Source organism: Phyllobates terribilis, unplaced genomic scaffold (genome assembly GCF_046119375.1).
Source record: "Phyllobates terribilis strain yellow unplaced genomic scaffold, ASM4611937v1 Scaffold_7__3_contigs__length_470593459, whole genome shotgun sequence".
Lineage (NCBI taxonomy): Eukaryota > Metazoa > Chordata > Amphibia > Anura > Dendrobatidae > Phyllobates > Phyllobates terribilis.
In genome coordinates, this window is record NW_027362767.1 from 317,422,988 (window position 1) to 317,446,708 (window position 23,721).

General features: G+C 43.6%; 1 protein-coding gene across 2 annotated transcripts in view; it reads left to right on the forward strand.

Moving 5' to 3' along the window:
- The first annotated feature begins 8,959 nt into the window (after positions 1-8,959).
- VSIG1 (V-set and immunoglobulin domain containing 1) overlaps positions 8,960-23,721 on the forward strand; it is a 44,461-nt gene continuing 29,699 nt past the window's right edge. For both annotated transcript variants that reach the window (XR_012247466.1, XM_073641110.1), the window contains exons 1-2: positions 8,960-9,197; positions 12,000-12,163. Coding sequence is in view for 1 of the 2 variants with exons in the window: in XM_073641110.1 (XP_073497211.1) it covers positions 9,149-9,197; positions 12,000-12,163 (213 nt within the window). In the remaining variant the exon portion in view is untranslated. The remainder of the gene's footprint in view (positions 9,198-11,999; positions 12,164-23,721) is intronic.

Below are 23,721 nucleotides of genomic sequence, written 5' to 3' on the forward strand. Positions count from 1 at the left end.
CTTTATGCTATAGGTCTTCGTTCAGACTAGCCAAGGACTAAGGCAGGTCTGTTCACTAGGAACAGGCAGCCCGCTACATCGTAGGGATTCAGCTTAGTCTTACTGTAGGGACAGCTTTCCCCTATCTTTCCTTAGTTCATGTTGCAGATCATAACAGTTATATAGTCGGCCGGGGACTCTTTAGGACGGCACGCCCGGCCCCTTTAAGAGGGAGGGAGCACACGCGCCCTAAGCACAGTACCCGGGGAACTGCGCGGGGTGCGCGCACCCCGGGCAGACGCGGGAGGGGAGCCAGAGGACGCCGGACCGAGACCGCAGCGGTGAGGGGATCGGCGTCTCTTCCCAACAGGAGGCAGAGATGCTGACGCTACAGATGCTGCTGAGTCAGGGAGAGATCTGCTTGTTTATAGTTAGCAAAAGTATTCCACAACACATATATATATATATATATACTGTTGTGATCTGCTACAAGCACTAAGGAAAGACAGGAGATCTGTCCCTACAATAGAACTAAGCTAGATTCCTACGATGTAACGGGGAACCTGATCCTGCGATCAGACCCGCTAAAGTCCTCAGCTAGTCTGAACGAAGACCTATAGATGTGAGGGAGGGATCCCTACAAGAACTAGGGACTGGGAGAAAGATGGACACCTCCTAGCAGAAATTGTAGCAGTAAAAAGACAAACAAACAACATAGAACATAGAGGTCAAAAGACCTAGCTAAACTGACTGAGAAAGGTAACAAAGCACCTGGCTAGCTTAAGAGTAGAAATTACAATGAAGTCCAGCAAGGCCAGAAGGGCGGAGCAGGATTAAATAGGCAAAAACGGTCATGTGACCAGCATAATAGAAAAAAACTAACAGGAGAGTTCTAATATATACACTGCTCAAAAAAATAAAGGGAACACTCAAATCCTAGATCTGAATGAATGAAATATTCTCATTGAATATTTTGCTCTGTACAAAGTTGAATGTGCTGACAGCAAAATCACACAAAAATCATCAATGAAAATCAAATTTATTAACCAATGGAGGCCTGGATTTGGAGTCACCCCCAAATTTAAAGTGGAAAAACACACTACAGGCTGATCCAACTTTGATGTAATGTCCTTAAAACAAGTCAAAATGAGACTCAGTATTGTGTGTGGCCTCCACGTGCCTGTATGGCCTCCCTACAACGCCTGGACATGCTCCTGATAAGGTTGCGGATGGTCTCCTGTGGGATCTCCTCCCAGACCTGGACTAAAGCATCCGCCAACTCCTGGACAGTCTGTGGTGCAACGTGATGTTGGTGGATTGGTGGATGGTGCGAGACATGATGTCCCAGATGTGCTCAATCGGATTCAGGTCTGGGGAACGGGCAGCCAGACCATAGCTTCAATGCCTTCATCTTGGAGGAACTGCTGACACACTCCAGCCACATGAGGTCTGGCATTGTCCTGCATTAGGAGGAACCCAGGGCCAACCGCACTAGCATATGGTCTCACAAGGGGTCTGAGGATCTCATCTCGGTACCTAATGGCAGTCAGGCTACCTCTGGCGAGCACATGGAGGGCTGTGCAGCCTTCCAAAGAAATGACACCCCACCCTATTACTGACCCACTACAAAACCGGTCATGCTGAAGGATGTTGCAGGCAGCAGATCGCTCTCAATAGCACCTCCAGACTCTGTCACGTCTGTCACATGTGCTCAGTGTGAACCTGATTCCATCTGTGAAGAGCACAGGGCGCCAGTGGCGACTTTGCCAATCCTGGTGTTCTGTGGCAAATTCCAAGCATCCTGCACGGTGTTGGGCTGTGAGCACAACCCCCATCTGTGGACATCGGGCCCTCATACCACCCTCATGGAGTCAGTATCTAACCGTTTGTGCAGACACATGCACATTTGTGGCCTGCTGAAGGTCATTTTGCAGGGCTCTGGCAGTGGTCCTCCTGTTCCTCCTTGCACAAAGGAGGAGGTAACGGTCCTGCTGCTGGGTTGTTGCCCTCCTATGTCTCCCTCCACATCTCCTGGTATCTGCTCCATGCTCTGGACACTGTGCTGACAGACACAACTACCCTTCTTCCCACAGCTCGCACTGATGTGACATCCTGGATGAACTGCACTACCTGAGCAACTTCTGTGGGTTGTGCTGTAGACACCAACTCATGCTACTGTACCTCTAGGGGTGAGAGCAATGGCAAAATGAAAAAGTGACCAAAACAACAGCCAAAAAGGATGAGAACAGAGAAATGGTCTGTGGTCACCACTTGCAGAAGCACTCCTTTAGAGGATTGCCTATCATTTCTACCAGTTGTCTGTTCCATTTGCGCAAGAGCAGGAGAAATTGATTCACAATCAGTGTTTCTTCATAACTGGACAGGTAGTAGCACATGGAGGGCTGTGCGGCCCTCCAAAGAAATGCCACCACACCATTACTGACCCACTGCCAAACCGGTCATGCTGAAGGATGTTGCAGGCAGCAAATCGCTCTTCACGGCATCTCCAGACTCTGTCACGTCTGTCACATGTGCTCAGTGTGAATATGCTTTCATCTGTAAAGAGCACAGGGCGCCAGTGGCGACTTTGCCAATCCTGGTGTTCTGTAGCAAATGCCAAGCGTCCTGTACGGTGTTGGGCTGTGAGCACAACCCCCCTCTGTGGACGTCGGGCCCTCATACCACCCACAGGCATGCTTGCGCTCCTCAGTGTCTGGCTGTGACGGCATAAATATGAGCCGAGGTCATGTCCAATGAACTCGGCTCACCTCATGCACGTCACTGACAGCGTGGGAAAATTCTCCTGCGCTTGCAGTGAGGGTGAGAGAATTCTCCTGCTGAAGCGCTGAGCGCAGGAGAATTTTCCCATGCTGTCAGTGAGGTGCATGAGGTGAGCTCATGTCCAATGAACTCAGCTCACCTCATGCACGTCACTGACAGCGTGGGAGAATTCTCCTGCGCTCAGCGCTTGAGCAGGAGAATTCTCCCACGCTGGGATGGCATTGAGATGACAGGCTGGATCACAGCTGAGCGCTGCCATCCAGCTTGTCATCCTTCAGAGACACTGCAGAGTGCAAGGATGATGTTGCTTTATTATTTTACTTTTATTGCAGAAGACATTGGCTTCAGCTGGAATGGGCGTGATGGTAAGTATGGTTTAATTTAGAACATTAAAAAATTGTGTGTTTATTTCAATTAAAGGACTTTATTCTGGGTGTTGTGTTTTTTTAAATACTTTACTAGAAATTCATGGTGCTTATGTCTAATATTGGCGTGACCCTATGAATTTCGGGCTTAGGGCCAGCTGATAATGCCAAGCTGGCCTTAACCCCTTTATTACCCAGTGAGCCACCGCACCAGGGCCCTGGATGAGTTAGGTACAGCGCCAGAAGATGGCGCTTCTATGAACGCGCCATTTTCTGGGGTGGCTGCGGACTGCAATTTGCAGCGGCGGGGGGGGGGGGCCCAGAAAGCTTGGGCCTCCCTGTGCTCCGGAATCCAGCCCCCAGCTGCCTAGTTGTACCTGGCTGGACACAAAAATAGGGCGAAGCCCCACGTATTTTTTTTTTAAATTATTTCATGAAATTCATGAAATAATTAAAAAAAAGGGGCTTCCCTATATTGTTGTGTCCGGCCAGTTACAAATAGGCAGCTGGTGGTTGGGGGCAGCCCGTTCCTGCCTGCTGTACCTGGCTGGACACAAATTTTTTTGGGGGGGTCTCCCATTTTAATAGCTAGTAAAGGCTAGGTATTCAGCTGGGGGCTGATATTAGTAGCCTGGGAAGATCCGTGGGTATTACCCCCTTCCCAGGCTTCAAACATCTGCCCCAGCCGTCTGCTTAACCTCTGCTAGAGACTAAAATTACGGGGAACCCCACGCCAATTTTTTTTTTAATAAATCCTTTATTTTAACACTAAATGACAAGTACAGTAATCAACACTATCACTGTACTTCTTATATATGTGACTGAAATGTTTCTATCTATCTAATCTATGTGTGATTCTCTATTCTTTCTATTCCAAATTGTCGGGTACCGGTGTATGTCGCTGCTGAATTGCCGGCCGGCTTTTTTAAAGAGACGGTGCATGAAAACACTGTTATTTTTTTTAATAAATCCTTTAACACTAAATGACAAGTACAGTAATCAACACTGTCACTGTACTTCTTATATATGTGACTGACATGTTTCTATCTATCTAATCTATGTGTGATGCTCTATTCTTTCTATTCTAAATTGTCGGGTACCGGTGTATGCCGCTGCTGAATTGCCGGCTTTTCATGTAATACATTCTACATTATTCTTAATTGTTTTCCTTCATGTAGAATTAACCTACAAGGAAAGAAAGGGTTTATTTTTATTCCGATATTTGTGTCCCATTGACTTGCATTGGTTTCCGGTATCGGAATCGGCGATATCCAATATTTTTTGGGTATCGGTCTGATCCAATCCGATCCGATATTTCCCGATATCGGAAGGTATCGCTCAACACTAGTTGTAAAATGCTAAAATGCATTTGTCACGGTTGAAAGCAATGCAAAAGTGCAAAAATGCATCAAAAACGCTATGTGTGAACATAGCCCAAGGTGTGGAGGAGCATTTTGTTTTTGTATATTTAATTTTGCCTTATATACAAGTCATTACCCTGGAAAGGATGTTCCTTAACATATTTTTCATGAAAATCCATTTTGGTTTTATTGTGAGTCCGTAAAAGTGGCATAATACTTCTGACAACATTGTTCACAGCAGTGACCTGGGAGTCAGAAATGCTTCCAGGGGTCTTCCCCATGCTGTTCCCGTGTCATTTGAACACTGTTCCCATCGATTTGGGCAATTTTTAAGCCCTTGGCAGACCGCCGTGGGAAGGCCGCTGGAAAAATGCTCGAGTTTCCCATAGACTTACATTGGCCTTGTTACTCGGACCGAGCACTCGAGCATTCCAATTTGCTCGACCCGAGCAACGAATACCTGAGCATTTTCATGCTCGCTCATCACTAGTCATAACCATGGATTCCTAAGGTCCTGCAATGCCTGCACATGAGGAAAGAGATATAGCGAATCAGAGAAACTATACTACGTTTCTAATTGGAGGTATTTGCTAATATTATTTTTATTACACTTACTACATATTGGGATAGAATCTTGGAGATGGGAATACCCCTTTAACTCTGTGCATCGTGCGGTGTAAATGAACTCTAATATGGAAGGGCACCTTTAGATAAGTACTTTAAGGATGGCCACACACATTAGATGGCTGTTGGCCATCAGCCAATTGTTCAGCCGACAGCCATCTCAGCCTATTCTCATTTGGCTAAAAGCTGCTGTGTCCTCTTTGAGAAAGCCGCCAACTGACACATCATCCAGCAGCTTATCTACAGTAGAACAATGCGATCGGCAGTCCAAAATCGGACATGCCTGATTGACATCTCTCAGGACCATCAGTCGGCTGGTGCCCCCATACACGACATACATTGGCCAAACCAGTCAATATTGGCAGGTTCGGCCAACATTAGCGTAATGTCTATGAGGGCCTTAAATTATTCTGACGTACAACATGTCTCTGAGTATCTGTCTCATTTGTAGATTAGATACAAACTTAGTCACGGTTGGATAAGAAAAGAGAACGGCACCATTGTGCAGACAGGCCTATTTATTTTTGGTAGTTCTGGCAGTTGAGACCACTGATGGGCTAAACAAGACTATGATTTCCATAAATCATCGTGCATATAAATACAATGCAGGAAAATAAAGTTTGCATTTGATAAGGGAATTAAATTTGCATGTAGTAACCAGACAAATGAAAAAAACAGCACAGGATTCTCAGGTGCTAGAACCTTGTAGACAGGCAGGATTTTTCTGGCTCAGTATCTCCCTCACACCTTTGATTACACAGTAAGACTACTATCAGATCTCTATGTGAAACTGCTCGCTGAGTCACACCGCTCCTGGTACCGACCATTTCCAAATGGATAACAATTAATTTTCCCGCCTACTACAGGCTGAGTCATTTCATTGCTTTACTCCAAACTGATGTGTGCACGTATGTGTGTATGAATGACCCGAAACTTTATGGTTTATTATTCAGATTTTTTTGTAAATACTAAAAATTAATCATGAAACTACATTTAAGTGAGAAACAGCTTAACGGGCTAGGAAACTAAAGCCGGCCATACACATGAGATGGCTGTTAGCCAAATGATGCTTCAGTCAATCGTTCGGCCAGCAGCCATCTAGGCCAGCTCTCCCATATACAAGAGCGCTCGTTCAGCCCAGGCTCCTGTGATATCTATGAGAGAGCTGCTCAAATGGATCAATAGTCCTAAGAACAAATGGATCAATAGTCCTAAGAACAAATGGATCAGTAGGGCTAAGAACAAATGGATCAGTAGTGCTAAGAACAAATGGATCAGTAGTCCTAAGAACAAATGGATCAATAGTCCTAAGAACAAATGGATCAGTAGTGCTAAGAACAAATGGATTAGTAGTGCTAAGAACAAATGGATTAGTAGTGCTAAGAACAAATGGATCAGTAGTCCTAAGAACAAATGGATCAGTAGTGCTAAGAACAAATGGATTAGTAGTGCTAAGAACAAATGGATTAGTAGTGCTAAGAACAAATGGATCAGTAGTCCTAAGAACAAATGGATTAGTAGTGCTAAGAACAAATGGATCAGTAGTGCTAAGAACAAATGGATCAGTAGTGCTAAGAACAAATGGATCAGTAGTCCTAAGAACAAATGGATCAGTAGTCCTAAGAACAAATGGATCAGTAGGGCTAAGAACAAATGGATCAGTAGTCCTAAGAACAAATGGATCAATAGTCCTAAGAACAAATGGATTAGTAGTGCTAAGAACAAATGGATCAGTAGTGCTAAGAACAAATGGATTAGTAGTGCTAAGAACAAATGGATCAGTAGTCCTAAGAACAAATGGATCAGTAGTCCTAAGAACAAATGGATCAGTAGTGCTAAGAACAAATGGATCAGTAGTGCTAAGAACAAATGGATCAGTAGTCCTAAGAACAAATGGATTAGTAGTGCTAAGAACAAATGGATCAGTAGTGCTAAGAACAAATGGATCAGTAGTCCTAAGAACAAATGGATCAGTAGTCCTAAGAACAAATGGATCACTAGTGCTAAGAACAAATGGATCAGTAGTCCTAAGAACAAATGGATCAGTAGTCCTAAGAACAGATGAATCAGTAGTCCTAAGAACAAATGGATCAGTAGTCCTAACAACAAATGGTTCAGTAATCCTAACAGCAAATGGATCAGTAGTCCTAACAACAAATGGATCAGTAATCCTAGCAACAAATGGATCAGTAGTCCAAAATTTGACATTCACGATTGATATCTTCCTTGACAATAAATTGTCTGTGACCCCATACAAATTAGACTGTCGGTCTAACCTGTCAACATCGACGGGTTCAACCAACATTACACTAATGTATACAGGGGAATTTCAGCCCTTTAAATTAGTAGAACTCTAAGATGTCCTAATAAATGTCTACCTTCCTACCAAAAGACTAAATGACATGCCATAAGTTAGTGCGCATGTATAGCAGTGGCTACTCTCTCAGGGTTCCTTAGTGACAGACATTTTCCGCTAGGAAGAAGCTCAATACTTTACAGTGTAATTCCGTCTCAAATTCAGATTTGCCTCTGTTTCCAAAATAATAACTCATTACAAGTACAATAGTTATTTCATTCACTATTATTTTTTTCACACCTTACCTGTCTGTGTTGTGTGCTTTCCTTCTAGAATTGCGCGTATTTCTTAGGGCCCAAATTCAAAACATGTCAATTATGTTGCAAATTTTACCCCTTGCTTTGCAATGCAAAGTGTGAAATGAGTGGCAAATCCAAAGCACTTAAATGGAATCTGTTAGTTGGATCACCCCCCTAATCCGTCTATATGGGCATGTAGGTCATAGGAAGCTGAATAAAATGATAACTTTATATCTGCGATCCGTTGTCTTATTACAGAGAAATTCACATTTTTCTAAATCTGTAAATGAGCTGCTAAGATCTATGGGCCGGACATACATCTCCCTTAGAATCTGCCTCCAGGGCTTATTTTATATGAAAGGGGAGTTACCAGTGTGAGACATATAATGACTGACAGTCTGCTCTCCTGATCTACATGTCTCACACTGGTAATGTCTCTTTTCATTTAAAATAATCTCTGGAGACAGTTTCTCAGGGAGATCTATGTCCGGCCCATAGATCTTAACAGCTAATTACATAGTAAAAAAAATGTGTATCTTTCTAGAATAAGACATCGGATCGCAGATATCAAAGTTTAATTTTATTCAACATTCTATGACCTACATGCCCATATAGGCAGCTTAGGAGGGTTGATACTACTGAGAGATTCCCTTTGAAGCCAGTAAACTTGCAAATTTTTAATAACTTTGTTCAACAAGGAAAGTTCTGAAACTTTACAAACAACTTTATTAGGGCATTTGTCTTCAATCCTGTAAAAAAAAATTGCACACAAAGTGGCTTCCAAACCGTTGCTTTTCCCCCAAGCTGTTGCCTGCCTTCTGCTGCATTGATATCAGAATGGACTCATTTGGAGTACAAATGATGGCAGTGAAACTGTCAGCACCTGCCGCCTCCTCTGAATGTTGTGTTTATCAGAACAACCTCCTGCTCCATCTTATGTCCTGTCACTGCCATCATCTGTACTCCAAATGAGTATGTTCTGATATCAATGCAGCTGAAGGCAGGCAAATAACCGGGGAGAAAGTGATTTTGCAAAGTGTCATAACTTTTTAATGTTTGACAAAACTATTGAAGAAAAGAAAGCGATTAGTTCTCTGTAAGTATTTGGCTGCTGATTTAAGTCACAAGTACACATACCCCTAAGGTTTTAAACCCACCTACAGTTCAATGAGTGTGTAATGTTCTCCAAAAACTCACAGGGGTTAATACAGAACACAAATATCCCAGGTGCACACACCCTGAAATATAATTCAATTGAAAATACAAAAACCCACAGAGCCTTACCAGGAGCCGTCTGAGGAGTGTTTTTGATAAAGGTTGTGAAAAACCCTTGTTGACTCCTTGATGCGCAGCGATAAGAGGAAATACTGGGTAGAAGTCACAAGCGACTGAAACTAAACCAAGGCAGCACCTGGCTCTTCGCGCTTTGGATATTTTAGCAGGATGTTACCTCCTTTTCTTCGGATTTTTGTACTCTTATGGACTCTTATAGGTAAGCAGAACATTTTAAAAAAAAATTGCAACCTATAAAAAAAATATTATATGTTCCATTACTGGAATCCTTTTTTTTCAGAATGTGTGTAGAATAGTCTCCGCACTTTGAATCCCTTGGAAAAACACTGCATTACAAAAGCTTATTGTAGTTGTAGTGTTGCTTGTAAAAAAAAATAACTATGAATCTGTTGACTCAAGAATATGTTAATACATGTTTAGGCATTATAGTTAACATATGTCCATTTGTTTTAATCTTGGAGTGCAATTATACACATCTAATCCTATAAACTGTGACCTAATTAATTAAGGAAAGGTATCCAGACTAGTAATTCGGCAAACTAGCCTATGGCGAAGAAGTCCATAGTCCCACTGCTCTTCCAATCCAGGCCATCTGTGCTGATGGTGAAGGCTTCTTTCCTCAAGACACTGTCCATGTCGTCTTTCTACATTTACCTACCTGGGTATAAACAGATCGGTATATTCACGCAATAATTTGGTCAGATTCAAGCTGTTGTTTCTGCAAAGAAACTTCTACAATTTAGCCAATTTCTCCTGGTACAGTTATCCAAGCATTCTCCTAAATACGTTGGTCAATTGGTCACCCACCTCTGAACCCTCTCCACTGGGTCTTTCTCATATACAAGTGCCCAAAATTTCACAAACTATTTTTCATACATTACATCTGCACCTCCAGGAGAGATTCCATGATCTTGTTCAATGTTTGACATTGGTTCAGATTAATACCTTAATACCCAAGTGCTTTAACATTTTTAAAGAAATTTGTATGCCAGTCCTAAGTGCATAACCTTATACTTATCTAAATAAGACTTTGTTGTCCAGCCATTTGCCTTCTCCAAATTCTTACCAAGGGATATGCACATACGTACCACTAATGGAACAGCAAGAAGCTGCAGTACTACTGTATCATACATAGATGGAGTCATTAAAGAGTAACTCGTTTTAATTTGTATTCCATAACTCAATATTACACATGAAAATAAGAATCTTTGTAATATATCTTATTAGAGAATTTTTTCTCTCCTCCTGGACTAATCTTTTATTCTCAAAATTCCCAATTTTAAGATAAAATATTTTTTTTCAGTAAATACAGATTATCCCATTACTAAGGAAGGAAATGACAGTTGGTGCCCATAAAGTTCTATGGAGAACTGTAACTGTTATTTCAGGGGATCTTTTAGTAGAATGTCCGTGTCCACCTCCAGCTCCTCCCTCCTCTATAGAATTTTAAAAGCACCAACTGTCATCTCCTATCTCAATAATGGGAAAATCTGTCTTCACCAAATACAATACAGATATCACCCATGAATTGAGGTGACAGATCAAACCAGGAGAAAAAAGAAGCAAATTACCAAAAAAGCAAAGCCTATAATGCGTTAATTAAGACGCATGACCACCAAATATTTTTGCATTTTTAACACGTATCAGTTACAGTGGGGAAACTCTTGTGCAGTCTGTCCATACTATCTTGATGCGATGGACAATTTATGGGTCAATTTTTGGGTGCTCTCAGAACCTGTGATGTTTGCTCCGGTCTGCATCAGAATCCCATAGACTGCAGATACTATGTGCATTGGTGGAGAGGGTTGAAGGCATAAATGCTCAACACTGGTTAAGGCTCGGAGGAGTTGGCCTTGGTTGGGTAAGATGTTATAAAATTGAGATACCTCGGTGCAAATTTGCCAGTCACTACCTTTGATTGAGGCGAAAGGGAACAGAGTTTTCAAACCTGTTGTAGTCAGAACCTGCTGTAGATGAGGAAGCTGGGAAATTGTGATGTCAAAATGAAGAGGCCTCTGCCCGTCTATCTGAAACTAGAGGTTATCGAATAATGTGGTAAGGTGCCCAGGTCAAGATGTAAGCCCTGTTTGGCAGTTGATTAGATCCCAGCTGAATAGTGGGGTAAGTAGGTCAGCCGATAGCAGCCACCTTGGTTTACAGAGCCAAGCCAAAGCTGTGGGGAGCCTGGAAGAAAAACTTAGACTCAACGGATACCCATTATTTAGTGTTTGTAGAAGGACATAAATCCAACATACACGTATAAAGAGCAGCCTCCACATTCAATGTAGAGTATGTAAACTAATCATGGCCTCTATGCCTTCTTCATGAAAGATTTGATCTGAGCTTAGAAAATAACTTTTTTAAGGAAAAAAATATACAGTAGTATCCTTGGAAGAACTGTTCATCTTGGCAGCTGCCAACCTATCCAACCAGCGAGAGTCTCTTAGATTCCAAGATAAACGTCATGTTCAACATCCCTGGAAAGAGGCAGAAAAATACATTTTATAGAAATTATTAAGGTCTGAGTTCACATTGATCCCCAGGTATTTTATAGAGATTGAAACATATTCAATGAAGAATGTTGAGCTCAGTGATTAACTTGCAGTGCTGTTGATGTAACGTTAGCGCTGCAGACAAGGTAGGGTGGTAAAGAGCAAAAGACTTTTCTGAATTTCTAAAATTGCCAACTCCAAAAGAATAACGGGAATGGAAGTCACGGGGAATGTGATATATAAAGGCAAGTTTCCTGCGTGTTACCATAGTTAGGCACCAGAGAATCATTGTGGCTGGATCCCCCTGTAACATAGATTCCTATTACAGAGTGCTTATTTTATATGCCAACCTTGCACATGGAAAAGCGGAAAATCTTGTTGAAAAATTCTCATGTACAATATCACCAGCTTTATACCTATATTTTAATATTGTTTTTTGCCGTAGAAAAGATGAATGCAAAATTACGTGTGTGATTAAAAGAAAATTAACATTGTGCTTCATATTTTAGGAGCGGTGCGCGGTGTGCAGGTCACTATACCAAATTCTGTGGTGAACATAACTGTGGGACAGACTGCAATTCTCCCCTGTACGTACACCCTCTCTGAGTCCAGCACTCGCAATCTTATTGTACAATGGGATTTTATAGACGCCCACTCTCAGGATGGTGTTACGGTAAGATACTCAAACCTCTGACTGACATACATTGCAGATCCTTTTACCCAGGGTACAAATACTGTTTGCTGCCCTAGCCCTGTATCTAAACACTCTGGCCAAGGCAAAATGACCCCTTGAGACAACCACAGCTCAGAACACCTGGCCAAAATCCACACCTGAGGTCTCATCAGATGTCCAAGTTTTGCACGTAGTGTCCCCTAAGCGAAACGCGACAGCCTCCTATCTGCCTGCACAGACGCCTGAATGAGACCTAATTCGTGAGGTCTTACTTTACAGAACTGGTCAAGCACTCCAAAGATCTGATTCTAAGTTTGACCAAACTACACCATGGTCACACAAAACACAAAGGGGCTGATATATCTAAGTGTGTTACACCAGTTTTCTGGAATAAACACTTTGAATAATTGCAAAATTTTTACGCAACACAAAGTTTCTTCCTGTTCCCACAAATGCCAGCATGAAATATATGTCTAATGTTCTTTAAATTGTAGCCTGACCTCCATTTAAAATTTTGTTTCACCAATATAATAGTTCTTCATTTTGCTTTTTAAATTATGTATGCTAGAAAAATGCAGTGGGATTTAGTGATTTTTTTTGTTTATTTACTAAAGAGTAATCATTGTTTTACATTTTTGTTACATAAATCAATAGTGCACATAAAAATAAGCAACTTTGTAATATATCTTATCAGAGAAATCTGCTTCTTTCTTCAACAGGACTGATCTTTTACTCTCAGTCCATGGGTATTATCTGTATTGTATTCAGTGAAGACAGATTTTTCCATTACTGAGATAGGAGATGACAGTCAGTGCTTATAAGATTCTATGGAGGGAGGAGCTAGAGGCAGATATAGACATTCTGCTGCAAGTTCTCCTGTAAATGGCAGTTACAAATCTCCATAGAACTTTATGAGCACCAACTGCCATCTATCTCAGTAATGAGAAAATCTGTATTCACTGAAAACAAATTTTACCCATCAATTCAGAATTTTGAGAGTGAAACATCAGATCAAGGAGAGAAAGAAGAAGATTTGTCTAATAAGATACATTACAAAATTTCTTATTTTCATTTATCCTATGGATATATGAGGAAAAAAATTAAAATGCTGATGCTTGTGCAGATTCTCAGAAAGTTTTGTAGGACAGTAACGATTGTAAAGACTTATCCTTAAAAAGTAACTACATTTTATTTTTCAAATTTTAAACTGGAAATATAATTTGGATGTTTTTTGTAATACATTTTATCAGTGGTGCAGCATGAGTTGCCAACACTCGGGACATGCAAGTACTTTGAGCCCCATAGCCCAGGAACCATTAGCACTCCCGGAGTTCCTTCCACCAGTTCAGTAATGAGCCCCTTATTCCCAAAGCATATGTATTGTAATTAGAGGAAAATACTGATGTAATTATAGTTTGCACTTCAACCTCTCAGTTTTTTCTACTTTTTGCTAAAATTTTAAAACAAAAAGTTATACGTTAAATTTTTTTGCTTTTTTTAATTACTTTTTTTATGTAATAATTTTAATACCCTAGCACTATCCATAGCCCTAAGTCTATGTCACGCAAGGTGTGGCAAAGATTAAGTGGAACACGAAGGGAAGAGGGGGAGGAAGCCCCAACACTAGAAAAGGGGGAGTGGAGACCCCAAGGCAGATCTAATAATACCGTGCCTACCCTACCGTCCCTATATAGGTTCCACACCTATCACCAAACAGGACCCTAAACCCTGTATGTCCCTAGAGCTTGGCCCTAGATAGGGAGGGGGAGGGGTGAGCACTGGTCAGGCCCCACTACAAACTAAAGACAACAAGGTAGACAAACAAAGGGGATACACTTATTTTGAGCAGACACCAGAGGAGTAACGCCAACTGTCCTCCAAGGGCACCAGAGTAGAAGCCAGCCAACAGCTAGTGCTCCATGCCTACACAAAAGTGCATAGAAGTATCACCGGTGATTGCCTGGAGCAAACTGAGGGTATTTAACTCCCATGCAAGGGTGTGTCAATTAGCACCAGGAGGGAGGTTACCGCTTTTTCTTAAAGGAAGAAGGATTAAAGAAGTTGTCTACTACTTTGACATTGATGCCGTAGGATAGGGCATCAATGTATGATCGGCCGGGGTCCCACACGCGGCACCCCCGCCGATCAGCTGTTATCGGTGCCGGCAGCCGAATGGGTGGCGGATGTGCAGTTACAAGCGGCGGCCACTACAACTTGATGGCCAGGCACCGCAGGTAAGGACTTCTGGTCGGCAGCCGCTGCTGCCAGCACCAATAACAGCTGATCAGCAGGGGTGCCGCGTGCGGGACACCGGCCAATCATACATTGATGCCCTATCTTACAGATAGGGCATCAATGTCAAAGTAGTGGACAACCCCTTTAAGAAGGTGTCTGCAATGCCAAGCGCAGTGACCTTCTACAGCCAGATCCAGAGTGACTGTATATTTCACCCGACACACCTGTGACAGTCTAACGCTAGCCCTAAGTCTAACCCTAGCACTGATCCTTGCCCTAAGTCTAACCCTATCCCTAAGTCTAACCCTATTCTTAAGTCTAACCCTAGCCATAAGTCAAACCTGAGACTGATCCTTGCCCTAAATCTAACCGTAAGACTAACCTTAGCCCTAAACCTAACGCTAAACCAATCAGTTGCCCTAACACTTATCCTCATTAGGGTTAAAAAAAAGTGTTAAAAAAACATTACATGCTATCCTTATGTCATCTTCATCACTGCTTATGTAGAGCACAGCACTGGGGATTAATTTGTCATTGGCTGCTGCTCTGCACAGGCAGTGACTGAGATGACAAAGTTCACTTCATTATACTGAGCTTTGCCATTCTGGTTGCTGCCTATGCAAGCACAGTAGCACATGACCAACTCATCTTGCTTGCTGTGCTCTGTATAAGTAGCTGTGGGTGGGCATTAACTGTGCACTTGCTGATCACTCTGCAGTGGGTGGCATGGAGAAGGTATACCTCCTTCTGCCACGCTACGCCACTAACCTGCTGAATATAACAGGGCACTCTTATGTAATACGCTTTATTAGATATACAGGGAAAGTTACATAGACCCTGATGTCAGTATCCAATAAAAGGTAAAAGATCACTATGGCAGACAGACACATGTGTTAAAAGACATTGTTGGAAGGGAACACAGTGAAATTATGTATGAAGGATGGAACCAAGTTAATTACCTTATACACCCCCAAACAATACTAAATAATGAGCATAGCGGCAAAAACTGTCCCTATTCAACTCTATTTAAGGCCCTTCCTAACCGCAGAGGTTGGCACCCTAGGTAAATAAAGGATATGGCACCCCCACTTTGACGTAATCTTGGCCGGTGCATTAATATGGACCTAAGTAATACAATAAACTAAATTACTAAGAGACCATGCAATATAACTCATCACATCCCATAAGAGATATACTGTACTTCAATAATACGCCACTCCAGGTCCATGATTTGCTAATAGAAGATTGACTTTTTAAAAAAATCTAGATATCTCCATCCTGTAATTCTGTACCCGACGCGTTTCCTGTCTCCTTCAGGATGTTTATCAGGGACTAAAAATATGACCAGTAGACAAGCGCTGATAATAATGGCTGTTATGCCTCACTGGTTGTAAGGTAACATGTGGATAATCTCAGCGGGACCCATGAACCTCCTGACTGGGAGAGAAACGCGTCAGATATAGCAGTAGTATTGTTTAGGTGTAAATAAAGATGATTATACTGGGCTCCATCTTACATAAGCTTGGCGTGTGCCCTTCTAATAGTGTCTGCTGACACATCTGTCTGCTGTAATACCCTGTAACCTGGTGAATATGAGGGCGCACTCTGCTGTAATACCCTGTAACCCGGTGAATATGAGGGGGCACTCTGCTGTAATACAATGTAACCAGGTGAATATGAGGGGGCACTCTGCTGTAATACCCTGTAACCCGGTGAATATGAGCGGGCACTCTGCTGTAATACCATGTAACCAGGTGAATATGAGGGGGCACTCTGCTGTAATACCCTGTAACCCGGTGAATATGAGGGGGCACTCTGCTGTAATACCATGTAACCTGGTGAATATGAGGGGGCACTCTGCTGTAATACCCTGTAACCCGGTGAATATGAGGGGGCACTCTGCTGTAATACCCTGTAACCTGGTGAATATGAGGGGGCACTCTGCTGTAATACCCTGTAACCTGGTGAATATGATGGGGCACTCTGCTGTAATACCCTGTAACCTGGTGAGTATGAGGGGGCCCTCTGCTGTAATACCCTGTAACCTGGTGAATATGAGGGGGCACTCTGCTGTAATACCCTGTAACCTGGTGAATATGAGGGGGCACTCTGCTGTAATACCCTGTAACCCGGTGAATATGAGGGGGCACTCTGCTGTAATACCCTGTAACCTGGTGAATATGAGGGGGTACTCTGCTGTAATACCCTGTAACCTGGTGAATATGAGGGGGCACTCTGCTGTAATACCCTGTAACCTGGTGAATATGAGGGGGCACTCTGCTGTAATACCCTGTAACCTGGTGAATATGAGGGGGCACTCTGCTGTAATACCCTGTAACCCGGTGAATATGAGGGGGCACTCTGCTGTAATACCCTGTAACCTGGTGAATATGAGGGGGCACTCTGCTGTAATACCCTGTAACCCGGTGAATATGAGGGGGCACTCTGCTGTAATACCCTGTAACCTGGTGAGTATGAGGGGGCCCTCTGCTGTAATACCCTGTAACGAGGTGAATATGAGGGGGCACTCTGCTGTAATACCCTGTAACCTGGTGAGTATGAGGGGGCACTCTGCTGTAATACCATGTAACCTGGTGAATATGAGGGGGCACTCTGCTGTAATACCCTATAACCCGGTGAATATAAGGGGGCACTCTGCTGTAATACCCTGTAACCCGGTGAGTATGAGCAGGCACTCTGCTGTAATACCCTATAACCCGGTGAATATGAGGGGGCACTCGGCTGTAATACCCTGTAACCTGGTGAGTATGAGGGGGCCCTCTGCTGTAATACCCTGTAACGAGGTGAATATGAGAGGGCGCACTGCTGTAATACCCTGTAACGCGGTGAATATGAGGGGGCACTCTGCTGTAATACTCTGTAACCTTGAGAATATGAGGGGGCACTCTGCTGTAATACCCTGTAACCTGGTGAATATGAGGGGGCATTCTGCTGTAATACCCTGTAACCCGGTGAATATGAGGGGGCACTCTGCTGTAATACCCTGTAACCCGGTGAATATGAGGGGGCACTCTGCTGTAATACCCTGTAACCCGGTGAATATGAGGGGGCACTCTGCTGTAATACCATGTAACCTGGTGAATGAGGGGGCACTCTGCTGTAATACCCTGTAACCCGGTGAATATGAGGGGGCACTCCGCTGTAATACCCTGTAACCTGGTGAATATGAGAGGGCACTCTGCTGTAATACCCTGTAACCTGGTGAGTATGAGGGGGCCCTCTGCTGTAATACCCTGTAACCAGGTGAATATGAGAGGGCGCACTGCTGTAATATCCTGTAACCCGGTGAATATGAGGGGGCACTCTGCTGTAATACCCTGTAACCTGGTGAATATGAAGCTGCACTCTGCTGTAATACCCTGTAACCTGGTGAATATGAGGGGGCATTGTGGTGTAATACCCTGTAACCCGGTGAATATGAGGGGGCACTCTGCTGTAATACCCTGTAACCTGGGGAATATGAGGGGGCACTCTGCTGTAAACCCTGTAACCTGGGGAATATGAGGGGGCACTCTGCTGTAATACCATGTAACCTAGTGAATATGAGGGGGCGCTCTGCTGTAATACCCTGTAACCTGGTGAATATGAAGCTGCACTCTGCTGTAATATCCTGTAACCAGGGGAATATGAGGGGGCCCTCTGCTGTAATACCCTGTAACCTGGTGAATTTGAGGGGGCACTCTGCTGTAATACCCTGTAACCCGATGAATATGAGGGGGCACTCTGCTGTAATACCCTGTAACCTGGGGAATATGAGGGGGCACTCTGCTGTAAACCCTGTAACCTGGGGAATATGAGGGGGCACTCTGCTGTAATACCATATAACCTAGTGAATATGAGGGGGCGCTCTGCTGTAATACCCTGTAACCTGGGGAATATGAGGGGGAACTCTGCTGTAATACCTTGTAACCTGGTGAATATGAGGGGGCACTCTGCTGTAATACCCTTTAACCTGGGGAATATGAGGGGGCACTCTGATGTAATACCTTGTAACCCGGAGAATATGAGGGGGCACACTGCTGTAATACCTTGTAACTCGGTGAATATGAGGGGGCACTCTGCTGTAATGCCCTGTAACCCGGTGAATATGAGGGGGCACTCTGCTGTAATACCAAGTAACCTGGGGAATATGAGGGGGCCCTCTGCTGTAATACCCTATAACCTGGCGAGCATGAGGGGGCACTCTGCTGTAATACCCTGTAACCCGGTGAATATGAGGGGGCACTCTGCTGTAATACCCTGTAAGCTGGAGAATATTAGGGGGCACTCTGCTGTAATACCCTGTAACCTGGTGAGCATGAGGGGGCACTCTGCTGTAATACCCTGTAACCTGGTGTATATGAGGCGGCACTCTGCTGTAATACCCTGTAACCTGGGGAATATGAGGGGGCACTCTGCTGTAATACCCTGTAACCTGGGGAATATGAGGGGGCACTCTGCTGTAATACCCTGTAACCTGGTGAGCATGAGGGGGCACTCTGCTGTAATACCCTGTAACCTGGGGAATATGAGGTGGCACTCTGCTGTAATACCCTGCAACCTGGTGAATATGAGGCGGCACTCTGCTGTAATACCCTGTAACCTGGGGAATATGAGGGGGCACTCTGCTGTAATACCCTGTAACCTGGTGAATATGAGGCGGCACTCTGCTGTAATACCCTGTAACCTGGGGAATATGAGGGGGCACTCTGCTGTAATACCCTGCAACCTGGTGAATATGAGGCGGCACTCTGCTGTAATACCATGTAACCTGGTGAATATGAGGCGGCACTCTGCTGTAATACCCTGTAACCTGGTGAATATGAGGCGGCACTCTGCTGTAATACCCTGTAACCTGGGGAATATGAGGCGGCACTCTGCTGTAATACCCTGTAACCTGGTGAATATGAGGCAGCACTCTGCTGTAATACCCTGTAACCCGGTGAATATGAGGCGGCAATCTGCTGTAATACCCTGTAACCTGGGGAATATGAGACGGCACTCTGCTGTAATACCCTGTAACCTGGGGAATATGAGACGGCACTCTGCTGTAATACCCTGTAACCTGGTGAATATGAGGCGGCACTCTGCTGTAATACCCTGTAACCTGGTGAATTTGAGGCGGCACTCTGCTGTAATACCATGTAACCTGGTAATATGAGGCGGCACTCTGCTGTAATACCCTGTAACCTGGTGAATATGAGGCGGCACTCTGCTGTAATACCCTGTAACCTGGGGAATATGAGGCGGCACTCTGCTGTAATACCCTGTAACCTGGGGAATATGAGGGGGCACTCTGCTGTAATACCCTGTAACCTGGGGAATATGAGGGGGCACTCTGCTGTAATACCCTGTAACCTGGTGAATATGAGGCGGCACTCTGCTGTAATACCCTGTAACCTGGGGAATATGAGGGGGCCCTCTGCTGGAATACCCTGTAACATGGGGAATATGAGGGGGCCCTCTGCTGTAATACCCTGTAACCTGGGGAATATGAGACGGCACTCTGCTGTAATACCCTGTAACCTGGGGAATATGAGGCGGCACTCTGCTGTAATACCCTGTAACCTGGGGAATATGAGACGGCACTCTGCTGTAATACCCTGTAACCTGGTGAATATGAGGCGGCACTCTGCTGTAATACCCTGTAACCTGGTGAATATGAGACGGCACTCTGCTGTAATACCCTGTAACCTGGGGAATATGAGGGGGCACTCTGCTGTAATACCCTGTAACCTGGGGAATATGAGGGCGCACTCTGCTGTAATACCCTGTAACCTGGTGAATATGAGGCGGCACTCTGCTGTAATACCATGTAACCTGGTGAATATGAGGGGGCACTCTGCTGTAATACCATGTAACCTGGTGAATATGAGACGGCACTCTGCTGTAATACCATGTAACCTGGTGAATATGAGGCGGCACTCTGCTGTAATACCCTGTAACCTGGTGAATATGAGGCGGCACTCTGCTGTAATACCATGTAACCTGGTGAATATGAGGGGGCAATCTGCTGTAATACCATGTAACCTGGTGAATATGAGGCGGCACTCTGCTGTAATACCCTGTAACCTGGTGAATATGAGGGGGCACTCTGCTGTAATACCATGTAACCTGGTGAATATGAGGCGGCACTCTGCTGTAAAACCATGTAACCTGGTGAATATGAGGCGGCACTCTGCTGTAATACCATGTAACCTGGTGAATATGAGACGGCACTCTGCTGTAATACCCTGTAACCCGGTGAGTATGAGGGGGCACTCTGCTGTAATACCCTGTAACCCGGTGAATATGAGGGGGCACTCTGCTGTAATACCCTGTAACCTGGGGAATATGAGGGGGCACTCTGCTGTAATACCCTGTAACCTGGGGAATATGAGGCGGCACTCTGCTGTAATACCATGTAACCTGGTGAATATGAGGGGGCACTCTGCTGTAATACCATGTAACCTGGTGAATATGAGGGGGCACTCTGCTGTAATACCCTGTAACCTGGGGAATATGAGGGGGCACTCTGCTGTAATACCCTGTAACCTGGGGAATATGAGGCGGCACTCTGCTGTAATACCCTGTAACCTGGGGAATATGAGGGGGCACTCTGCTGTAATACCCTGTAACCTGGGGAATATGAGGGCGCACTCTCAGATCTATGCGCTCGGTGAGCACACTTTAGCACCTATTTTCTCAGTGAAGGCATCAAAATTAAGTAATCAACCTTATTACAAAAAGTATCCAAATTACATTTCTAGTTTAAAAGTAAAAATAAAAAATGTAACTCCTTTCCATGTTTTACTAACACTAGTCACACAGTCAGCAATGTAACATATGGCTACCTCCAGTTGACAAATTATATTGGAATATTTATTTTTTTACTTTTTTTGGGTATGAGCCTCTCAGAGTGTAATGTAATTTGTTGCCATCCCATCTCTTACATTGCATTTCAGGCAGAAATATCCCAGGCTACCCAGGATATAGCTAACTGTACTGAAGAGCAAAAAATAGCTACTTCCTCCTAACTGATCCCATTATTGATCTACATGTCCCAGTATTCTGTACGAAATATGTTCACTAACTTTATTGGCTTCAGATTAGGATGAAAGTTCTGGACTGTTTGACAGACGGATGAAACAAACATTTGGCCAGTGATACACATCATTAGAAATGTTTTACACTGCGCAGACATGGGATCAATCAAGTAATCAGACTGCATCTGTCAGAAGTCTACCTGGAGGGTATTCCCATATCAGCCATTTATGGCCAAAATGTGACTATACATCTGTGTATGGCGGCCATAAGAAGTCAGGGCTACATAGTGCCAACCGCCTGTTTCTGTAGTGCCAACCACCTGCATATCCATAGCCATGGATGGCTGAGATGGAAATACCCTTTAAATGGCCCAGAATAAGGCAGGAGACTGCTGTTGATATGAACAGCAGCATTTACAAGATGGAGACTCATAGGTTTTTGTTTGTTCCTGGAGGAACGCATCACAGTTTTCAATTTATGTCTCATCAATTCATAGAATAATTGCCAAAGCTACAACTGCATAAGTAACATAGTAACATAGTTTTTAAGGTTGAAGGAAAACTAAGTCCATCTAGTTCAACCCATAGCCTAACATGTTGATCCAGAGGAAGGCAAAAAAAAACCATGTGGCAACACTAAGCTCCACATGAAAGTGATGAAAGAATAATGGAAAATGCATTTTATTTGTTTTGTCAAATATTAATAATAAAATTTCTATTATTTATTTTTAAATGTGAAGTTAATAAATCGCAAAGGTCGCAATAGACCTTAGATGTCTTTCCTAAAACAGTAGCACCACTCTTGTTAATGAGATGTGTCTGATCTTACAACCTTGATCAGATGAACAGAACACAGCTGCTTGTCCCAAGGACAAGAGTTTTATGCTTTTTAAATGTTATACAATTACTTTAAGACTACAGTACTGAAATCTTGCATATCTAGGACTTTACCCATATTCCACATAAAGATATAAGAAAAAACATAGCTGCACTCTGAAATTGGACATTGGAAACAATGTTCTAGATTCACCATTCTTAGCATTTCAGAGTGCAGCTGTTTTTTCTTAGAACTATTGTGTTAGCTGGCACCTGTTCACATTAGCTTGGGTGTGCTGGTCTTTTTTTCTGTTTCCACATAAAGATGACCTGTCACTTGCTAAAAATAAAAAAAATGTGTTACATACAGTACAGACCAAAAGTTTGGACACACCTTCTCATTTAAAGATTTTTCTGTATTTTCATGACTTTGAAAATTGTACATTCACACTGAAGGCATCAAAACTATGAATTAACACATGTGGAATCATATACTTAACAAAAAAAGTGTGAAACAACTGAAAATATGTCTTATATTCTAGGTTCTTCAAAGTAGCCATCTTTTGCTTTGATGACTGCTTTGCACACTCTTGGCATTCTCTTGATGAGCTTCAAGAGGTAGTCACCGGAAATGGTTTTCACTTCACAGGTGTGCCCTGTCAGGTTTAATAAGTGGGATTTCTTGCCTTATAAATGGGGTTGGGACCATCAGTTGTGTTGTGCAGAAGTCAGGTGGATACACAGCTGATAGTCCTACTGAATAGACTGTTTGTATTATGGCAAGAAAAAAGCAGCTAAGTAAAGAAAAACGAGTGGCCATCATTACTTTAAGAAATTAAGGTCAGTCAGTCCGAAAAATTGGGCAAACTTTGAAAGTGTCCCCAAGTGCAGTTGCAAAAACCATCAAGCGCTACAAAGAAACTGGCTCACATGAGGACCACCCCAGGAAAGGAAGACCAAGAGTCACCTCTGCTTCTGACGATAAGTTTATCTGAGTCACCAGCCTCAGAAATCGCAGGTTAACAGCAGCTCCGATTAGAGACCAGGTCAATGCCACACAGAGTTCTAGCAGCAGACACATCTCTTCAACTGTTAAGAGGAGACTTTGTGCAGCAGGCCTTCATGGTAAAATAGCTGCTAGGAAACCACTTCTAAGGACAGGCAACAAGCAGAAGAGACTTGTTTGGGCTAAAGAACACAAGGAATGGACATTAGAACAGTGGAAATCTGTGCTTTGGTCTGATGAGTCCAAATTTGAGATCTTTGGTTCCAACCACTGTGTCTTTGTGCGACGCAGAAAAGGTGAACGGATGGACTCTACATGCCTGGTTCCCACCGTGAAGCATAGAGGAGGAGGTGTGATGGTGTGGGGGTGCTTTGCTGGTGACACTGTTGGGGATTTATTAAAAATTGAAGGCATACTGAACCAGCATGGCTACCACAGCATCTTGCAGCGGCATGCTATTCCACCCGGTTTGCGTT